The 16,207-nt window shown below is 39.0% G+C and overlaps 1 protein-coding gene across 4 annotated transcripts; it reads left to right on the top strand.

Moving 5' to 3' along the window:
* Nucleotides 1–1,237: 1,237 nt before the first annotated feature.
* On the top strand, nt 1,238–15,992 carry LOC122881337 (tubulin polymerization-promoting protein). 4 transcript variants are annotated; one of them, XM_044207391.1, is made up of 5 exons: nt 1,238–1,443; nt 8,557–8,637; nt 9,298–9,633; nt 13,646–13,799; nt 13,882–15,992. In XM_044207391.1, the coding sequence occupies exons 2-5, from the start codon at nt 8,624–8,626 to the stop codon at nt 14,089–14,091; spliced, it is 714 nt and encodes a 237-aa protein (XP_044063326.1). In that variant the 5' UTR covers nt 1,238–1,443; nt 8,557–8,623; the 3' UTR covers nt 14,092–15,992. The 4 variants fall into 4 exon arrangements, with proteins under 4 accessions (XP_044063326.1, XP_044063324.1, XP_044063328.1 ...); XM_044207389.1 differs by lacking the exon at nt 1,238–1,443 and adding an exon at nt 1,469–1,597; XM_044207393.1 differs by lacking the exon at nt 1,238–1,443 and adding an exon at nt 7,445–7,606.
* Nucleotides 15,993–16,207: the final 215 nt, after the last annotated feature.

Raw genomic sequence — 16,207 nt, 5'->3', positions numbered from 1 at the left:
TAGAAGTAGAAAGAGGCATGAGAAGAAAATACCTCAAATTTGTAATTAAGTACAGTACTTAGTTTGTGGTCAGCACTGAGCCAATAGTCCAGGGCAGTTCCTTGTCAATCTCTGTATGTAAATAACAATGTTTTGTCTTGTTTTATTGTTTGCTACGTCTGAAACATAACAAAATAACACCATTAATCCATGTTGTATTTACACAACTAAACAAGTTGTTGGGATATTTCTGAGAAACTCCAAATGCTGGAAGCATGAGTCAGGTGAAGAAGCTCAGGGAAAAGATATGCAGCTCTCAAAAACAATTTATGAACTTTGCTTCATGAAACTGAGGTTAGTGATCATACACCTACAATATATTTCAAGTTTCATAGACATCAGGGAACACCTTTTCGGTCGAATGGACGTTTTCTAAAAACTTAAGATTAGGTCATTATGTTTTGTTCCTTTTTTGTAGTGTGTGGTTTTAGCAACATGGCAATTTAGCTCAATTTGACAGTAAATGCTGCTATTAACCACACAGTGGCGCAATTTAAGCAGCTTGAGATAGTCATCAAGTGGTTACACTCAGTCCAAGCTGCTTCCATCATGATGAACTATTCTGAGCCCTTTCTTTTGTTCACAGGCATACGTGTTTTTCCTCTTGCCCCTGTCTTTGAATTGTATATGAGAGCTTGGTACTACTATATTATGTGAACCATCAGCAAGGCTAGAGGTTACATAATGTCCATCCATGTCCAGCCATTAGGCTACTACTGGTTGTGTAATACATTAGTGCACTGGACATCAGACGAGTAAGGTTCAGAGGGCAGACATGGGAAGCATTCTTTTTGAGAGGATGTAAAGAGGATGTATTTTATTTATTTTGCCAATAGAGAATCTCTCATCATGATATAAAGTGCAGTCCCTCGAGTCAATTCCCTCTGGTCATCAACAGTCCAACCCACCATCAAGACATCCTGTGCTTAAACAAGAGCCAGGATCAGGGTGCAGTCAGTTTGAAAATGTTTTTTATAGCTACTGTATGTGATCATTGGCTCTTTTGATGCATTTCCTCACTATATGGCTCGTGATTACGCACATGGACTTCACACATTGTTGTTTATTAATTAAGCTGTAATGATCCTCCATATAAAACCATCCACGTCCTTTGTTTGTATCTTCCATCTCCGCCTCCTCTTAGAGCACCAAAAAAAGATGCTCCGAGTTCAGACTGCTTGTTTATCAGCGCTCCACTGAGCACTGTAGCACCATCACAGCTCACAACAGCGAGGCGGCAGCCAATCAGCGGGCTGGTTTCTCTTCAGCATCTCGGAGAGACTGAGCCATCGAGCAGACTTGAGCTCGGGCAGCGGGGGAGGAAGAAGACTACAGGACTCCGCGACGCGCAATTATGGTTTTGTGAACTAACTTGACAAAAAAGGTGGAGGATTACATCACCAGGTGATTAAACCAGAATTTGGCGTTATTACTTTATTAGCAGGAGCAACTGGTAGCTTGTTTTGGCTCGCGGTAGACCTGCATGTTTTCACAATATGAAAAATGAAGAATTCGATGACCGTATGCCAGCCCACACAAATTCATCTGATTCCCGGAGGTGCTTCTTTGTTTTGTTTTCATGTCCCTGCATGCTTCCTTTACACTGAAATGGCAACATATGATGCCCTTTGAGCTGTGAGGACGTGTGGCAGCATTGCCCATACTTGAGTGAAATTTGAAAGGTTTTTTCTGCATTGGCAGACATGCATTAGGGGGTGACAATAACAAACTGATCACGTGCGAATCTGGCGTTTGCAAGTTTATGTAACATGTTTCGCTCATACACACTGGTGTAACCAGCAGCTGCAGCCATCTCCAGTAACATAAACATGAGCTTTTTCCTCCTCTGTTTATCTTTTAAACTCTCTATGAGTGCCAGAGTGAAGGGTCCTCCGATAGGCATCATTATTGGTTAGAAGGAATGATTGACAATGCGTTTGGCCTGTGGCTGCATCCTTAATGCCAAGCTGTTGGGTTACATGCAGGTAGTTACATAATTATGATGAAAAAAATATTAATGCCCTCTTTTATTAGCTTCCTGATTCCCTGTGAATTCAGCTCTTAAGGATAAGAAAGAAAATAAATGAAAACGAATATGATGTAATCACATTACTGTGTTGTATTGATTGCTTGATAGCAAATTAATGATGTGCTGAATTGAATTAGATTCAGTTTGGACACTGGTTATACAAGTAGAAAAGAAGGTATTAATGCATTATTTTTGTGAGTGACATTCAAAGACAGTACACCTAAGGGAGGTAATATGTTTATTTCTTCTCAGTGAATGGTCCTCTAGCCGTGTTCCCCCCATAGGTTGAATTAGGTATGCATGAGAAGAAGACAGTCACTGAGTTTGTCCCAGATTTCACTGTTGTAGGTTTCATTGCACTGGTTTCAAGAGCCTTAGGGTTCTGTCACAAACAATTAACCTCAGAGTGTAAATTACCCTATTTTGTTTGTGATGACTCAAATTCAGGTCAGGTTTACAAAATAAAGGTAATGCTTTTGGGCAAAATGAAGTGTTGTAGTCCAGCAGCATTGTCTTTACTACACAAAACCAAGGAAGACTTATTTATTCGCATTGACCTTAATGGGACAGTTCACCCCAAAATCAAAAATACATATTTTTCCCCCTTACCTGTAGTGCTATTTATCCATCTAGATTGTTTTAGTGTGAATTGCCGAGTTTTGGAGAAATCAGCCGTAGAGATGTCTGCCTATTTTGAATATAATGGGACCAGATGGCACTTTGCATTTGAAAAACTCAACAGCATTGTCTCTTTCCAGAAATCATGGCCCGGTTTCTCAAGATAATCCACAGATTTGTTGTGAGCAGTTTCATGTAGGAACTATTTTCTTTCTACTGATAGTTCCTACATGAAACTGCTCACAACAAAGTTGTAGGTTGCGCTGCGTTTCATTTTTCAGTGTTTGTGGCTGCTGGATAAAGACATTAGATGGCATTTTCGTGACATTACAAAGACTTTAAAATGAGTTATCTTAATTAATTAAGTGAGACATTATACGACACAGTCTGGCTTCTAAAAATCTTTAACCAGACTCTACTCAGTAGAGTCTTCTGAAGGGGTTTGTTCATATATCATTCATAGCCTAATTTATATAACATTTTATTCCCCAAAACATGGCAAAAATAGATTTTTTATGGCTAGTGACATTATTTTCTGATTGGAGTGATAAAAAGAGCTATCCAAAATTCCCTCCCTTTGAACCTGGCTTTATCCAACATTCAGATTTCTGTTTTGGAAATGTAAGTTAGTGCATTTTTAATTAGATACTGCCTCATTTGCATATTTAACATTTCAGAAAACTTGTAATACAAAAAATAATTGTCTTAATAATCTAGTTAAATCTTTTACCCTATTCCCCTGTAGTTGTGGATTAATTGGTCAGACAAAACAAGAAATTTTTTTTGTCTGACCAACTAGTCCACAAATTAATTCTCAAATTTGAGGAGCTTGAACCATCAAATCTTTGCCTCACTGATGTGTTTTAATAGTTTTAGGGCAACAATGGAGGTTTATGACACTAGTATGCGTAGCAGAAATGTGGCAGACATGGTGTACTATAGATGGAGATCAGTCCTGAGCAGAGTGGGAATGATGGTCTTTTTTTTTTTAACATTTTGATTGAGTGACACTGTCACGTTCCAGGAACAGGAAAAATCTTTAACCAGACTCTACTCAGAGCTAATTTGCTGCTGGCTCAACAGGCCTGTCTCCATCTGAGCCATGTCAGGGACACTTCTGCTGTATCTGGCATCATGTATTCCCCTCAAATGTGGGGTTGCATAAGGACCCCGGGCTTTCTTTACTATGTCTTATACCTCTATTTGGCTTGCTGCTGCTGCCAACAATAACTACTGCAGCTTGTTTCTAACATCTTGTTTTTCTACTGCACAATGCTTGCCAAGATCTTTGACTCACAGAGCAGTTAAAGGGTTTAGGGAGGACAACAGAGACAGAGACAGCGTGGTGGTGACCTCAGACTCGGCTGCAGCATACTGATGTCATGCCCTCTCTCCTTGTGTCTTTGGGGGGGGGGGACTGTGGCCAAACTGGGAAATGGTTAAGAGGTTGTATTTAGTGGTGTCAGGTGGTGCAATCCTGAAACAATGTTGAGACCATGTTGAAGGATAGGGTTTCCATAGGGCATACATTTTTGTTATTATCTACAAATTCTATGAAAAGACCAAAACCAACAATGCGTTTGTCCATTTCTCACTGTTTTCCCCATGCTGTCTGTGGCCCTGGGTTTGGGGATGAAGATGTAAATCTTTAAAAGGGGTCACAAATATATTGTTTCATTCTTGAATTAAGTAATTTACTAAAACAGCTAAAGCAGCTGTGGAGTAATTTGCCCTTGGTGAACTAGAGAGTATTCACTTGTTATATTCTTTTGCCTTTATTAGATAGTTTACAGTGGACATGCAGCGAGGAAACACAGAGAGAGGGGAATCCCTGGAATCCACCCAGGGACGTTGAGATTACATGGTACACGCCTTAAACCATCATGTACCCCACTAGGAATATACTTCAATACCCATGTTCATTGTAATGAAGGAACATGTCACCCAGTGCAACAGTGTGGTTCATTAGGGCTGCATCTAACTATTATATTAATTATCATTAATCTGCTGATTGTTTTATCAATTAAGGGGAGAGGCAAAAGCATTGTTTTTTCATGCACTGGTCAATTTTGAGATTTTGGGCCAATTTGTTTCCATAATATAACATAACTTCTTTTTTCAGACTATGTAATTGTAATGTAATGGAAAGAATGTAATTTAATCGACTGGGGAAGTTTCATGGCAATATCTATTCATTTAAAACTAAATTTTTTTATCCTATTCACCTGTAGTGTCAAAATGTATGGAATTTTACAATACATATCTTCAAAGGCCATTTTCTCAAAATTAGTTTTTTTCTCATACTCTGGGCCAGAAATCTCCACTTCAGTAGAACATACATACACCAACCATTCCAGTTTTATTCCTATCTATATTCTGAAGGGGTTTGTTCATATATCATTCATAGCCTAATTTATATAACATTTTATTCCCCAAAACATGGCAAAAATTGATTTTTTATGGCTAGTGACATTATTTTCTGATTGGAGTGATAAAAAGAGCTATCCAAAATTCCCTCCCTTTGAACCTGGCTTTATCCAACATTCAGATTTCTGTTTTGGAAATGTAAGTTAGTGCATTTTAATTAGATACTGCCTCATTTGCATATTTAACATTTCAGAAAACTTGTAATACAAAAATAATTGTCTTAATAATCTAGTTAAATCTTTTACCCTATTCCCTGTAGTTGTGGATTAATTGGTCAGACAAAACAAGAAATTTTTTTGTCTGACCAACTAGTCCACAAATTAATTCTCAAATTTGAGGAGCTTGAACCATCAAATCTTTGCCTCACTGATGTGTTTTAATAGTTTTAGGGCAACAATGGAGGTTTATGACACTAGTATGCATAGCAGAAATGTGGCAGACATGGTGTACTATAGATGGAGATCAGTCCTGAGCAGAGTGGGAATGATGGTCTTTTTTTTTTTTTACATTTTGATTGAGTGACACTGTCACGTTCCAGAGCAGCAGCCTGGAAAGGACACTGATGTAGATAGAAAGCAGATGGGATCTCTGCATGCCCACTCACCACGACGGCATGATGGCGGAGTAGGCTACTGTTAAACACACACTCCCCCTCCCCCCTTTCACACACACACACACACACACACACAAGTCACATCACTCTAACAACAGTGTCGTCATTTTGTGAGTCAAACTCCATCTGCCAAACTAACAGTAAAACACAAAATTGTAGTTTTTGGTATTTCAGCCTGCATTTCGTCTACTGGCTGATCTCCTCCCTTGAGAATGAATAGAATGTTTCAGCCATGGCAACGTATTGTTGCTATGAATAGTTGCAGTTCAAAATGGGTCAATTTATAGTTAAAGCACTCATCTGTGTAGTGTATTGCCAGAAGGCGAGTGTATGTAAGCATGCTGTCATCCAGTCATAGATTTGTCTCTGGAGATCTGCCCTTAACCAAATGGCTTCTCGTTTGAATGTGGCAAAGTGGGGAAGGAAAAAGGCACAGGACAAAACTGTTCTAAAATGATGGCTGTATTTGTCTAATTTTTTTTTATATATCAGAGTAGCAATTTGACCCAAAACACCTTTGTGGAGCTCTACTCTACCAAATGGTCTCCACACATTCTATACAGTCTATAATGATACAATTAAAAAAGCTGTCAGAGCACTACATTTCCTTTCATCTCAGTATGTGTTCTACTTCAGGTCTCTGAACTCAGTGCAGTGTTAATGACCTCTCTCTCATGTATTGAACATGATGTGGTTTGAGGAGGCTTGTTGTACTGTGGACTCAGGCACTTGAAACTGCTGACTATAAATTGGAGGAGGAGAGTGAAAAGATTCCTTTGTTTCACATAGATTTTGCTGCTGTCATTGACACACAAAGGGAAACACACAGCAAATAGCTAATCTACTTGAAAGGATGTGGATCCCCTCTGAAAGTAAAGTTAATAATGATGGAACCTCAGTGTAGGCATTACAGGAAGCTACTAAACCGGAGAACATCAAAACCTACATCACATGAAAACACAAAGCAGATTTTACTCTGCTTTGTTCCAGCTTCATTCTCTGATTCCAGCTTCTCAACTGTGATTATTTGCTGCTTCTCTGTTTTATATTAACTTAAATTGAGTATTTCTTTTGTAAATTGAATCTCTTTTGGTCGTTTGGTCATTGGTTGTAAATTGAAGATATCACCTTGGCCTCTGGTAAACTGTGGTGGACATTTTCCACTATTTTCTGACATTTTCAATGATTAAATGATTAACTGATTAATAAAAAATGTATATATCGCAACAGATTAATCAGTATTTAAAGTAATTGTTAATTGCAACCCTAGATGTGATTGCATTAGTTCCATGAAAAACAAAACACATTGGTGACTCATATATAATGGCACTGATCTCCCAATTCGATTCAATTTCTCGATTCCATCTGTTTTGATTAAATTTGATTTGATTCTTGAAGCTGAAATTACAACTGAACTCCTTTGTGGTGATGTGTAAATATATTGTACATGTGTACTTCATTGGTGATATGTATAGTATAAAAGATATAAAAGAGGCTTCAACAACCTCAGTAACTCTATCTGAATTGTCTTGGCCTAAGTCCTCGATGACATATGACTACAAAACCCCTGCCATCAATAGTGGTACTCTGCGATGTCACCATGTGTGTATGTGTGAAGACATGGGCATGGGTCAGACAGAGAAGCCACGAGCATTGGACAATGGGTTCCCAGTGCCTGCTGCTCTGAATGCCATTATTCATAGACATTAATAATCTGTTCTTTTTTCCCTAAGAATTGATTATAATGGCTTTATGCAGTGTCAATCTTGGAACTTTTGTACCCATTTAAGTGTTGACTGTACTTAGCAAGGTCACATTTGTAATTGTTGGCCACATGGTCGTGGAAACAAAACCCTTCACTTTACAAGGAGTCACTGGGGGTGAGTGAAAGCACTTTATTGGCGACTTGAGGGGCTTGCCTGAAACTTTGCTAGCTGGAGCAGACAGTTTAGTCCACAGGACACAGCATCTCTCTCCAGTTTGCATCTTGTTTGTATCTGTTTAAACTGTAGCAAGTGAAACTACTGGCAAATTGTTTTAGAGACTTTGTTGGGGTATACTTTGCCATGGCAACACATGTCCTTTAAGGATGCTGAGCTAAGTATGGGAACAGCTGAAAGGTGAGCAGAGCACCATCACTTGCAAATATAGTTAGGTTACATTGATTACATTAATAGAACTAGCAGAAGGGCTTTTTTGTGCTATTTTTGTATGTTAGTAATTTGATTATACTGCATCTTACTTAATGAATAATGACTAAGGTAAGCACTTCAGATGTGGTTCAAGTGTGAGGCTGAGTTGAGAAGGTGAAATGCAGCTGCTCTGTACACAGAGATGCAAATCAGAATGATGATGTGTTTAGAGAGGAATCCCTGAATGAAATCATCTTAAGCAAGACAGAGAAGCGAAGTTGTTGCTCAGCATACAAATCCAACCTTTAAAGATGTGTCGCAACAAACAATAACTAACATGCAGACAGTATCTGGAAGGAATTTGGTGTTAATGATGATAAAGAAGATTTTGATCTTGTTCCTTTTGAAGTTGTGGTTATTATTCACTCCATTCTGAAGGGTTTTCCTTACATGTAGCTCTGTGTGTGTGTGTGTGTATGTGTGTGTCAGACGGGATTAGACATTATGTCATAAATAACTGTGTTTTTATTGGAGCACGATTAAAGAGTGATGAGGACAAGAGTGGAATAGTGTAGTAATGCTGGGTTGATTGCTTTCTTTGTATTCTTTTCTTTATCATGCCTTCCACTCTCTGGCACTCACATATATACAGACACATCCTCTCACAGTATTCACCTCCATTTTCATCTTTTCCACAGCACAAAGAGAAAACAAAAGTCAGCTAATCCAAACACTGCACAGAAGGAACCAAATTCCAGCACAAGCATGGCGGACTATAAGTAAGTTTTAGAAATCATCTACAGTATACGAGCCCTCACTTCACATTTTGTGTTACTTCAAATATCCCATCTGCTCTCTTGGTTCTTGATTTGTGTGCCTTTGAATTCCACAGAGGTCTATTTATATCCTTCACCTCTGTGATAGAACACGTAAGACATCTGCCCATTCACAGGCAGTGTGAGCACAGAAACACACCTCTGGAGAGTCGAATCTTGCCTGCAACACAGAAGTACTGTACAAAAGGGACAGCCAAAAGACAAATTAGCAAGCTGTGTCTTGACCTAAAGGCATGACGCACTGTTTGTCCGTTGCAAGTCTTGCAGAACAGGGTTAGATCAGATGTATTTCTGCCAAAAATCCTCCTCCTTGGTGTACAGGCTGTGATTAAATTTCTTTTTCTATTTGATCAACTCAACTTTTCCTGTAAATCCTGATAGGAATTATTTAATGTTGTTACTTAACCTTATAAGCCCCAGTGACTGTTCCTCCCAAATCACTTATTATTATTTTATAGACCTCTTGTATTCTCAACATCTAGTTGTATGGTTCGAATGGCTTCAGTGCATGCACTACATTTTTTATTATATTACCTCAATTGAAGACTGCCATGTATACCTCGTACATCACATGGATGATCAGATGATTTTCCCCCCTCTCAGAGACAACATAGATGACTTTAAAGTCCAGACAGCCAAGCATCCTAACATGGGCTCGGCCCCTTTACGGCCGCACAGTGAACAGTCTAAAGACCGGGCGTCCAAAAGGCTTTCATCTGAATCTAATGGGACCAGTGAAGGAGGTGTGGGCTCGTCCACACCAGTGGAGGTGACCGCTTTGGAAGAGTCGTTTCGGCGCTTCGCCATCCATGGTGACACTCGTGCTACCGGCAAGGAGATGCACGGCAAGAACTGGTCCAAGCTCTGCAAGGATTGTGGTGTGATTGATGGAAAGAACATCACCCTCACTGACGTGGACATCGTCTTCAGCAAAGTCAAGTAAGGAAGGGACCAAATGTATTGTGCACTAAAGGCTAAAATAATTTTTGAGCTTATTTGGACTTTTACCTTTCATTGTCTAAAAGTCTGTTTTAGTTGCCCTTAATTAATCTGCCAACATTTGAGCCAGATAAGATCTTGTAACAGGCATGCCACTACAGGATTGTGTTCTTTTAGTACATAATGTTACTTTACTGTTGAAGCAGCAGAGATGACTACAGGCTTAGTCACCCAGATCAGCATGCCGGAAAGGCCATTAAAGTGGTGCAGACATGGTTGCATTGTAGTTGTAAGAACACAGAAGTGGAGATTAAAACTGTTAAGGATGTTTCTTTTCTATTTCATTGGTGTTCAGAGAATTGAATCAATGGCATTGTCTTTAGCACAAAGTCAAGTAAAACAGGCACCAACTTTATTGTGCGCTGACTGACCAGACAGAAAGGGCCATGAAAACTGACTCAGGTCAGATTGTAGGTATTAATTAAGGTGTCAACTGTTTCTTAATGTTTCATTAGTGTCTGCACCAATGAAACATTAAGCAAACAATAATGTTTGTCAAACTGAAATTAGCATAAGCTTGATAGAAGTTATTGAATTCCATGTTTTCAGGCAATATTTTGGAAGATTATTTTTATTTATTTCTTATATTAAGCTGGCTCAGCTGAGGCTGTCCATCGGAAACAGCAGCCAGAGCAAGAGGCCAAGATGGCTCATCCTGTATCTCCTCAGGCCAGATTGATTCATCCTTTACTGCTTGATTGAAGTGAAGTAGAGTCTAATAATAAGCTGTGACCTCAATATTATTTCACCAAAGAAGAAAAACTCTTCATCTGTGCAGCTGTGCTTATGTTTACCAAATGTAGCACATGTCTGAAAACTATTTGGGTTGACACATTGACAGATGAGTGTAGATATCTTCCGCACTACATCAAGTGTTAGTATTGTTATAGTATTGGCCACATACAATAAGGTACATACAGTTGTATCCTAAGTGGTAAAGAAATAAAGCTGGTGTAAGAAAGGACAGGGCTTTTACAGTGTGGGTTTGTATGGTTTTTGCACACGGTTATTTTGGAGATCTTCATTCATACACAAAGCAGCTTTTTTTTAAATATCCTGGTTGAATGTTGTGAATAAAGATTGTTCTGCTAGACAGCACCAGAATAGAAGAGTATAGCTTGAAGCCACTCACCATCATGTCTTCCTACAGGAGTGGAGAGGCCATGAAAAAATGTCTGCTTGGGAATCTCATTGATTTAGTGAATTTTCCATCTTCTGCTGACGTGTAATCATAGTTCAATCTTAGTCACTTTGTGTACACACTTATAAACAGGAGATTCCAAAATGGTTTTTAGTGTTATTTTTCAGTTTGAAACTGTTTATTCCTGTCTTTATAACAAAATAGTGTTCAGGAAAGATGAAATATTTCAAAAAGCAGCATTTTCACAAAACTAGGGCTTACTGACTACTACTATTACAAACATACAGTACAGTGCAAACTATGGCTAAAATGGCTATATTCAGTCCTCAACTATAGCCTATCAAAGGTCATGCATGTGGCTTCAGATGCTAGAGACTACATTGACTTACATATTTGACAAGATTTATTTATGCATGTTTATAATTTTAAACTTTATCATACGTAGTCCATAGCATTTGTACACCCCAACCCCAGGGTGTAGAACATATTGTGACTCATAAAAAACAATCCGACACTCTACTACTGCACATTCACTACCTCATGCTCCAAGATATTTTAATAAGATTTGGCTGCAGGATATAATAACAATGCATAATGCAGACTAAAGCATAAAATGAGTAGTAGTCTACAATAATAATCCTATTCTGGGTCATGCAGGTATTATAGCTCATAAAGATGTATGAACATCCAAACGTTCCTTCATTATTTCAGCCATCACTTCTTACAGTAAAGCAAAAGAAATACCCTTGTTTTTCTGGACTTTGAGTCACCCACATCAGCACCTTCACAGCTGGCATGACAGTGGGTGTTTGTATTTACTGCTGTGAAAATTTTTCTTGGCAAGACTTGAGAGTTATCTGTGGGATTTAAGCTTGTTTGCATCCCGCTCCATGGGTGAACAATATTTAGAAATGTGCAAACAATATGGTGTAACCACTTTAAGGATTTAAGGGGAAAAAAGCTTGTTTCCCGTCATACATGCTTTTCGGACATACATTAGGTCCTTGGATGCGTGTGTCTGGCATGTGAATTTGCAGGCTCTGTCATCTGAGCCGTACAGGTTCTAATCATGGTCCCAGACAGTCCAGCATGCATTTTGAACCAGCCACACGGCTCTGCAGTGTATTCAGGAGGATAGTACAGTAGAATCCGAAACAAAGCGTGTGGTGTGTGTACACTTCAGATGCAGCCACAGGATAAAAAGAGGTATGGACTGGGGGTAGGGCTCATTTTCATGTAGTTTCTGACTCCAGGCATGACTGAGCCAGGGAAGGCTGCCGTGCCAGAGATGCACACTCTACACTTTCCCTTTAATCAGTGTCAAGGCTCTTTGCTTGCACACAAAAAATTAAAGACGTTAATGAGCACTGGCTAATCACAGCATGGCTGACTGAATCCTTATTTATTGTGGGTATGGATGGCTGCTGCACCACATTGAGTCTCTGGTGTGCTGTCTGCCTGCTTGGAGCCAGAACACCACGGCATGAACTTTGGATGAGGTAGAAATCTAGCGTGGGCTAATTAATTACTAGCATTGTCTTATGGTGTCTTCATTTTCCAGGGCTTTGGTTGTATTTCCTCATCACTAAACATGATCGTAGGTGGCACATGAGCATGAAACAGATTCTGCCAATTACTGTGTCAGATCCATATGGATCCTGCATTGCAGATGGTTGAACTATGTAAGTAAACAGTAGGACAGCTACCGCAGTATCCCGAACTAGAATAAAGTTCCACTTGCCGCTAACCTTTGTCCTTTTTAACCTTATCACAGCCTTCTCAGATTCTGACTTGCCATTTATTTACACAACTTAATCATTTGTATACTTTGAAGAATTAATAGCTCAGTATGGGGAGATCTGCACAGTTATCTTCCAGTCCAGTTTCCCCTTCTGACAATAGACAGCATGGAACAGGCGCAGAGGAATGGAGCTCTCCAGTGTTTAACGCTGATGGATCGCCCAAACAAAAACGGGTCACTGGATGAGTCAAATTAATAATAAACCCAAACATCCCTGTTTATTGTAGCATGTTGCTATGACAGCAGGTTGCCCAGGGAGACTGCAGGCTTTATAGGCTGTTGTTTATGTGATTTATCACCACAGCAGTGGCTGTTTGTGTTTGTGTTACTATGCACTTTTAACATGGAAGTGAAACAGGCACATGGCCAGTTAAACAACTGGAGCACTCTCAGAAGGAGAATGATTGATGATGATGACCTGTGGCATGGTATTGTCAGTAGTTAGAACAGTTTGATCTTTTATATGAGAGTACAGGGGCTCACAATACCCTTCCAGGTACTTAGTTGCGTTGAGCAGGTCAAAATGTTTCAAGCTGGAATGAAAAACATCAAGGCTCTGGGTCCTGACTACTGGAGCTATAGCTGAACTATACAGCTGAACACAATATGATACATGATATGAAGAGACAGTCACATATACAGCCTACAGGCAGGTGTTTGTACGTTTGTGGAGTTGCTCAGATGATAATTAAGTACTGAGGTACTGGGAGACGAGGTCCAAACAGTGAAAGTTTTCTCATTGTTTATCTCAGTGGGATACCATCTCCATGCTGTCTTACATCATGTTGAAGTGATCACACATGGTTCTGTGTACACGACAACCGCTCTCATTTTAAGCTTTCAAACTCTACTGAGAGGCTGTAGAAAAGACCTGCCGATAAAGCAAACCTAAATCCAGCGTTTCCATCCCTGGAGACACAGTTGAGCAGATACATTTTTGGGGGTTTTTATGTGTCCTTCTGTGACAAGTGTTATCCCATACTTAAGCTCCTTTTCCACCTACATTTCAGGAAGAAATCCTGTCGTAACATCACATATGATGAGTTCAAGGTTGCACTCGGAGAGCTGGCCAGGAAGAAATACAAAGACAAGACTGGAGAGGAGGCTGAGGCCGAGGTCTTCAAGCTGATTGAGGGGAAGGCACCCATCATTGCAGGAGTCACGGTAAGACTCAAAGCGTGAATATTACTGACTTCATACCGGCAACTGCAGAATAAACTCAAATGTTTTAAAAACTTCCTCACAGAGAGCCGTGGCTTCCCCGACAGTGAGCCGTCTCACGGACACCACCAAGTTTACAGGGTCACACAAGGAGCGTTTTGACACCACCGGCCGAGGGAAGGGTAAGGCGGGACGAGAAGACATAGTTGACACTTCCGGATACGTCTCGGGATACAAACATCGAGGGTCATACGAAAAGAAAGTAAATAAACCCACCATGGGCAAACCCATGTGAGGGTGAGGATGAGGAAATAAACATTTGATCAACTACTAGGATAATTTTCTATTAAAACAGTACTCAAAGAAAGCACAAAAGAATAGGATTTCATATATTTTCCCACCCATCTATCTTTGTGTGTCTGTGTGTGTGTGTGTGAGAGAGAGAGATGTTTTTGAGTTCCTCTCTGTGAAGTGTGAGAACTGGAAAAATGTTTACATCTATTTTTACAAAGTCATCACCAGCTGGTACATTCCTGTCAAGTTACTGCCAAACACTGAAGAGAACAAACGAGAGAAACTGCTATGCTATGAATATTGAAGCTTTGTTGTTATGATAGGGCCTTATAATATTTATTGGGCACAATTGAAACAACATGCCAAGAAAAACAAAAGTGGAACAGTTTGATGAATTAACAACATTGCACTTTTTAATGAAAAATGTTCTATTCCCATATTTAGCTGAAGATTTTTAATTTGTTTTGCTGACTTTCAATGATAATTGGCACACATTTTTGACATAGATATTATCAATGTTTATCTCTTTTGAAAACTTAAATTGTTTATCTGCCATCCCCACTTGTCAACTGTAAGTATTTATAAAATCTGTTGTTAATTTTTTTTAATTGTTTTATAAACTCACACTGTCATTTGAATAATTTACCTTCAACACAAACCAAGAAAAATATATTAAGGGATTTGTCAACTTGTTTTCATTGTTTTGCAAAAAACCCCCAATGTAGTTCTGTTCGACTGAACATTTTTCACCTCTGCCATATCTTCTTGCTTTTGTGAATATGAAAAACAAAACTCCTACCATGCAAACCTTTTAAATGGACTTGCTTATAACAAAAAATAATTTTACAGGAGTTTCCTATTTTCTTTTACACTGTTGTTATTCAGACCCTATTGTATCTATCTACATGCAAACCATTTTGCTAACATGCATTTTGAATTTTAAATTAGTGAATTCAGATGAAGGAAGCTCTAACCACAGTAGATGAGCTCAGTTGTACAAGATTGTATTTTTAACATTTTCCTCATCAGATTTCTATACAGTAGTTCTAATATATTTGTGGTAAGATTGTGTATATTCTAAAAAGTCATAGCCACATGGCTTTATTTATGACACTGGCTTCATATGTTGTTGTTTTTTCTGTATTGCTGTACTTTGTGCATGTTATGTATATTGCATTTGATTCAGAAGCATATAGATGACAGTAGGAGTTTGTCATATCTTATCTGAACTGCTGTGCCTGCTGTGAGGACAGACTTAAATATTTTCTTTTCTAAAAAGTATAAACATTGTGGGATCATGATAAAATCTTGTATTGCTTGAAGTCAATATGTATCAACCTGTACATGTACAAAGTCAGCTACGCTCCAATGCTATTACATTTGTGGATAAAGTACTTTTTATGTGTGGTACTGTCATCCAAGGCACAAATTCAACTGAAAACAAAAGCAGGGTTTTACTGTTGTATCCTTACATACTGTATGAGCTAAAGGGAAAATTGCAAACAAATATAATACTTTTGTACACTATTTTTCCAACATAGGGACAGTGTTTGTGTCACACACTACCTATAGCCTCAGCTGATGAAGAATCATGCATCAAGTGCAAAACTAGCAGCTATCAGTGTGTTAGTTTTTGTCTGCTGCAGTAGCTCAAGTAGGATCTGTTTTCTGTGCTTAATGCCAAATACTGTGCACCTTTAATGTGGAGGAACAATATTGTTTTTTTATTTTTTTCAAATAACTTTTAATGTACTATTGTGCCCAGGTGCATGCAGTGTGTTTTTGTTCTTGTTCTTTAGACCGCTTAATGTGTGTTCATGATTTGTAGTGCATTATTGAAAATAAAATAAAAAAACACACCCCAGAACCTCTGCTGAGTAGGTTGCAGGGTGTCTGTCGCAACATGATGTTTTATATTCTTATGGCTTTTTCAGGAACACTGTGAAACTCCCTACCAGCAAAACCAACCAGTGGCCTGTAACATTCACATAAAAACAAAAGCTACATTCAGTTTATGTAGTAGCATCCACGTTCTAACCTGGTTTGCCAGGTCTCGCATTAGTGTTTAAGAGAGGAAAGTGCGTGTGTGTGTGTGTGTAGCTCTCCAGCCCTAAGGC

The sequence above is a fragment of the Siniperca chuatsi genome, linkage group LG9 (genome assembly GCF_020085105.1).
Source record: "Siniperca chuatsi isolate FFG_IHB_CAS linkage group LG9, ASM2008510v1, whole genome shotgun sequence".
Lineage (NCBI taxonomy): Eukaryota > Metazoa > Chordata > Actinopteri > Centrarchiformes > Sinipercidae > Siniperca > Siniperca chuatsi.
This window is presented reverse-complemented; position numbering and strand designations above follow the sequence as displayed.